We start from the raw sequence: 6,123 nt of genomic DNA, 5'->3' as shown, positions 1-6,123 counted from the left end.
GGAAGCCGAGTGGCGGGAATCAAGAGTAAAATTATGGCGTTTTAAAGTGGAACAGTGATCGCAACAGTTAGCGTGATAAAGTTAGCTGTTCCTTTAGCATCTTTAACCTGGTCAGAGCTAACAGGAAGGCCCTCCCGACTGTAAGTGATTCCGGTTATTCTCCGTGCTGTGAAGTGTTTTGGGGTGGAGGTATTAACTGTAAACAGTCCACGTGTGGAGGGCATGAAATTATGGAAGTTAGTAAATATCTGTTTAGCATAACTTCCACATTTTGTCACTTCACAACAGCAAACTCTATCGTATATTATTGGGACTCCATGAAAGTCCATAAAGTTCTGCATGTAAGCTTGGAAATCTGGATGTCTGCCCTGCCTAACAACATGCTTGTTTATGTTTGAATATGATACAGTCTGTTTAAGTTGCCCCATTTTCCAGTTATTTCCCCCAAATTTCACGATATTCCCATAATTAATTACTATGGAAAGTTTCCAACATGGAATATTTTCTTGAATCCCCAGGCTGAACTTTTCAGAGGTTTCCTGGAAATAAGATGTCTCCATTGTGTTACTTTGTTTCAACACTGACTTTCTCCTTCCTTGTCCTCTTTGTTGACATTCTCTAACAAACATCTGAAGTTTTCACAGAGCTGGATTTATATGGAGATTGATAACTTTACACATATCTGGACTCTATTTACTAATTTCTGAACATTCCTGTTGCAATAGGTTTTATTTAAGGATCTCAGAGTATAGGAGGATAAATACAAATGCAGGTGACATCACATGTATTAATATGTGCTGCTTTGTGTCGGTCTCTACGTTAAAATACCAACAAAGTTTGTAAAGTGACAGAATGTATAAAAGCTCAAGAGGTATGAATACTTTTGAGAGCTGCTGTAAATGTATTTAAAATTGTGATTTGGTTCTTTCTGATTATTGCTATTCCAAGGGATTAAAACATAAGAAATATAATATTTTAAAATGTAAAGTACTATGTAATATTTGTAGTGTTTGTACTGCAAACACTGCAAATAATAGAATGTAGATATAGTTCTATAGTTTCAGCAGCTGAAATCAGATATTTACACTGTACAAAAATACAACAAACATTTTCCTCCCTGTCTGATAAGTAAGATTAAAGTTTCCCTGTTTTAGGTCAGTTAGGTTGTTAAATACTAAAATTATTTGATTCTGTTGAATGTCAGAATAATAGATAAATAAGAAAAATGTTATGAATTTAGTCAAATGTAAAGGTTTACCTTAATTTTGTGGGTTGATTTCAATAATTAATTCCTCTAGATTATTCCGATTAATTGTTTCAGCCATACAGTAATCTCATGTTTTTTTCTTCTATATTTTGGAAGGGGAAAAAATGAACAAATTCCTTGTGAACATTTTCAAAGTAGCACCACAAAATCAGTGAATTTGTTTTTTTTTTTTTTTTGCAAAAACAGTGTGGAATCCTGGAGGGACTGAATTGTGTATTTTCCTCTGAATCCTGCTTGTTTGTTTTTTATTTTTCATCACAAACCGTGAAGAAGAGCATTTTTCTCCGTCTGCGTCAGATGTGGAGCAGGCCTTGGCGTTGACAGAGGTCATGTATTTTTCATAACGTTTGTCCCCTCTCCTCCATCAGGCCGGAGCAGACCAGGCATGAGTGGCGCACACCTGGAGGAATGGCAGCGCAGGTCCTTTGACATTTCATCTGGCAGCTGCACACCTGAACAGAAGGCCGACGCCTACCGGGCCCACATCCTCTCCATTCAGTATGCATGGGCAAGCTCCCAGCTTTCTCAGGCCGGCGCGGCCGGTCTGCTCAGGACCTATTCGGAGCGCTACGCCGCCGTGCTGGACTCGGATGACCCCCAAACGGGGCTCAACAACTACGCAGAGAGTGCGCTCCATCTGGCCCGCAGTCAGAGGAACCTCAGCGACAAATGGGAGTCGTCACTAACGGCGGAGAGCGTGCTGCGGATTCCCTCGGTGCAGAGGATGATTCAGGCGAGTTCAGGAAGAGAAAGCTTCCTGGTGGCACCAGCAGATGTTGACATACCTGTGGGACACGAGAGCAGAGGGGACCCCGCCTCAGCTCAGGTTCAGTTTACCGCAGCCAGTCGAGCACCGTCCAGCTCCGAGGTTAACAACGTTATCGGGAATCTAACAGAGAGACCAAGAACTTCAGATGGGATCTCAGTTCATTCAAGCGTTGTCCCTCGACCCGCAGTACGACCTCAGTCAGCGTTTGGTCATTCTTCTTCATCTGGTCCTTCAGGAGGCGCACAAACCCATCAGTCCTCCTTCTTTCCCTCCTCAAACCCGTCCAAACGGAAGAACTTTTACAGTCCAGACAAAAGCGATGGCATTACCGGCCAACATGGAGGTCCAGGGGCAACCGAACCCCGCGCCGTGAGCAACTTCAAAACCGCCCGGGAGCAGTTCATCGTCAATCAGCAGAAGAAACACTCCTACCAGCCCCAGAGAGGTCACCCGCCTGGGATGGCGGCGGCCATGAAAAAGTCTCTGGGGGCCAACAGATCTCGAGGGGCGTTCTCCAAGTTTGTGTCACCGATCCCCCGGCCGGAGGACGAAGACGGCAGTAAAAACTCCAACCCAGAACCTCAAATCCTGGACGAGCGACTGAAGAACTTTGAGCCAAAGATAGTGGAGCTGATCATGAGTGAGATTATGGATCATGGCCCGCCGGTTGCCTGGGATGACATCGCTGGCCTGGAGTTTGCGAAGACCACCATAAAGGAGATTGTGGTGTGGCCCATGCTGCGTCCTGACATCTTCACCGGGCTCCGCGGGCCGCCTAAAGGCATCCTGTTGTTCGGGCCCCCGGGAACGGGGAAAACGCTCATTGGAAAATGTATCGCCTGCCAGTCCGGTGCCACCTTCTTCAGCATCAGCGCCTCATCACTAACGTCCAAGTGGGTGGGCGAAGGAGAGAAAATGGTGCGGGCGCTGTTCGCCATCGCCCGCTGCCACCAGCCGGCGGTAATTTTCATCGATGAGATCGACTCCCTGCTGTCCCAGCGGACGGATGGGGAGCACGACTCGTCCCGCAGGATAAAGACGGAGTTCCTGGTTCAGCTGGACGGCGCTGCCACGGCAGCCGATGATCGCATCCTGGTGGTCGGCGCCACCAACCGGCCCCAGGAGATCGACGAGGCCGCGCGGCGCCGCCTGGCAAAGCGCTTGTACGTCCCCTTGCCCGAAGCCGGCGCCCGGCGGCAGATTGTGACCAACCTCATGGCGCAGGAGAGAAACCACCTGAGAGGACAGGAGCTGGAGAGCGTGGTGGCAGCCACAGAGGGTTTCTCCGGCGCCGACATGACCCAGCTGTGCCGGGAAGCCGCCTTGGGCCCCATACGCAGCATCCAGCTCAACGACATTGCCACCATCAGCGCAGATCAGGTGAGGCCGATTCTCTACGCCGACTTCCAGGAGGCCTTGAAGACGGTTCGACCCAGTGTGTCGGCTAAAGACCTGGAGCTGTACGAGGACTGGAACCAAACCTTCGGATGCGGACGGTGAACTCATCTGCCTCCGTTTGAGACCAGGAGGTTCTTTGGCAAAGAGCAAATAAAATCTTTGAGTGCTGGAAGGCATTACCTCTGAGTTCATGTTAATAACACAAAACAGAAAAGAAAATGTATTTCTTTTGAGTTTGATACACAGTGCAAAAATATAGAATAAATTCAGTGGTTAAAAAGGAAAATTTCTAATTTATGCTTCCCACAGAAAGAACATTCTCTCCTTCTGTCAACAGGTGGGGGAGGGACTGAATGCTAAATGCAGTCAGGACATTTCTTTCACCGCATCTCTTCATTTTATGCACATTTCAGCAGTCTTTATACCATAGTAATGATAAAAACTCTACTTAGGCAGACCGTGGTACCAGTAACTGGGCAGCTACCAGTTAGCACCTTTATGGTGGTTTTGTGACTGCAGTGTTTAAGTTACCAGCAGGGCGGCGCTTGGAGGTATCTGAATTTGATCAGGTGAAAATCTTAAAGCTGTGGTTGTGAAATGCAACAAATCCACCTGAAAAGCTTTGGAAATTAAACTTTAGCTAAAGGATTTATCGCACCAGCTTCTAGAAATAGTTCCTCACATTGAATCCAGTTTGCTGCTCAGATGTTTGGTTTTTCCTGCTCTATATTTGGATGAACTTTCCTGAAGGTTTTTAGTTTGGTCTTTCAGCTCTTTTATTTTGAAACCTTGAGTTTCTGTTTTCTATTGTAACGTGATTTGAAGTTCGTGTTCAGCACCTTGTTGGCTTCACAGAGCATGTTCCACCTTTTATTTTTTATTTTTTGAAAAGCATGAATGTTGTTAGTAATATTTGCTCAAAATGTCACATAAAAATATAAATTTCATATCTGTAAAGTTTATAACCCAGAATAAAAAATTAAAAATCTTTTCTGTGTTTCTTGTGCTCAGCGACTCGGATCTCCTTGCGGATCTGATCCACAGAGGGCAGTGTCATCCCTTCAGGTCTCCCTGTCCTGAAATCTTCCTGACTCTGGATGTGTTAATAATATCTACGGAAGTTGAGCAACGCTGAGAGAATCCTGAGTTTCATGAATAATAAAAAAAGTTTTCATGTGCTTTTCCTCCCTTCCTGTTAGAGTCAGCTGTGGAGTCGACAGAAAAAAACGGCTTCTGCAGCTCGACTGATAATAAACATCCATGTTCCTGTTTCAGCTCAGATCCTCATCCAGATACTTGATGATTGGTTAAAACATCTTTATTTGGAATAATTGTCCATTTTTTGTGGTAGTTTTGGCTACAGAATAAAAAAAATGTAACACTCACTGGACATTTTCACATTGTCACATCTACAAATTGCATTGTTTTATCTGACAGACATCAACAGAAGGGTTGATTTTGAAGTCTTTCCACAATTTCTCATTTCAATTTAGTTCTGGACTTTGACTAGACCATACTAACACATTTATTTTGGTCTAAACCACTCCAAATCTTTGGTTGTATGTTTAGGGTGGTTTTCCTGCTGGAAGTTGAAGCTCCACCCCAGTCTTCCTCATGCAGCCTGACTCAACTCTGACCAGCTTCCCCGTCTCTGATGAAGACAGATGATTCTACACAGTGAACGGCCGTGACCTGGTAGGTGTGTTGTACCAAGATGTTATTTTATACCCTAATCCTGTCCTAAACTTCTCCCTGAACGCTCTGATGTGTGTAATGTTCAATGCAATTAATTGCCTTTTTAAAGGAAAAAAAACTACAAAGGTTCTGGTTGCGTTTCTGACGTAAATCTGACGCACAAGCTACATCCGCTAACAACAGGTGGACAACAAAGCCACTTCTCTCTTAATTTTTGATTAAAAATGATCGAATAGTACGCTGAAAAAAGACTATTGCTGTGTTCAAGTTCAAGATGCCTAAAATAGCATCTCAATGCTAAACATGTAGCAGCAGCACAGACTAATGTCAGATTTCACAGCGTTCACATTTCTAAAGAAGTTCCATGAATGATCAGGGCTTCCTGAAACACTTTGCACCAAAATGATGCTCGGAAACGAAACAAATTAAAAACAATAAAAATCTTTGTTGTTGGGCTCATGTTTTATTTGTCTAATAATTTAGCAGCAAAAAGATGTTTTGAATTGAAAATGTTGATTATTTTGTCTATGTACTTTTTGATAAAAATGTGTTTAAATAATTACAGACCCTGCAATTAACTCAATTAAAAAAAATATTGAGCTCTCCACAACTCAGTTTCTTAATTAAATTATTTTTGCTCTGGTAGCATATATCAATTTTATTTACAAAGCTTAAAACAAAAAGTACTAAATTATTAAGGGAACTGTTAATAGACCATTAGTTGCACTGGATTGCTTTAGGGCGTCAGAGTGAAGGGGCTGAATACAAAGACAAATCAGTCCTATTAGAAATTTCACGTTACACCTTTTATGTTGCTCTGTTACATAAAATACATTGAAGTTTTTATTACAGTATGATAAATGTGGATAAGTTCTCGGGGTGTGAATACTTTTGCGCTCAGCTGTAAACAGACTTTTACAGACTGTGCACAAATTAAATGAAATTTTCATGCAGAATTAATGAGCAAATCTTTGAAAATCTGGAGGACCATGAA

The 6,123-nt window shown here is 43.2% G+C and overlaps 1 protein-coding gene across 1 annotated transcript; it reads left to right on the top strand.

Annotated features, from left to right (window-relative positions):
- On the top strand, positions 1 to 4,410 carry fignl1 (fidgetin like 1). The gene is made up of 2 exons (XM_005795197.2): positions 1 to 140; positions 1,636 to 4,410. Exon 2 carries the CDS (start codon positions 1,653 to 1,655, stop codon positions 3,534 to 3,536), a length of 1,884 nt encoding a protein of 627 aa, XP_005795254.1. The 5' UTR covers positions 1 to 140; positions 1,636 to 1,652; the 3' UTR covers positions 3,537 to 4,410.
- Positions 4,411 to 6,123: the final 1,713 nt, after the last annotated feature.

Source organism: Xiphophorus maculatus, chromosome 22, assembly GCF_002775205.1.
Source record: "Xiphophorus maculatus strain JP 163 A chromosome 22, X_maculatus-5.0-male, whole genome shotgun sequence".
NCBI classification, from domain to species: Eukaryota; Metazoa; Chordata; class Actinopteri; order Cyprinodontiformes; family Poeciliidae; genus Xiphophorus; species Xiphophorus maculatus.
This window is presented reverse-complemented; position numbering and strand designations above follow the sequence as displayed.

Excerpts from the sequence above, each read along its gene's own strand:
- fignl1 (XM_005795197.2), top strand. The coding sequence starts at position 1,653 with ATGAGTGGCGCACACCTGGAGGAATGGCAGCGCAGGTCCTTTGACATT.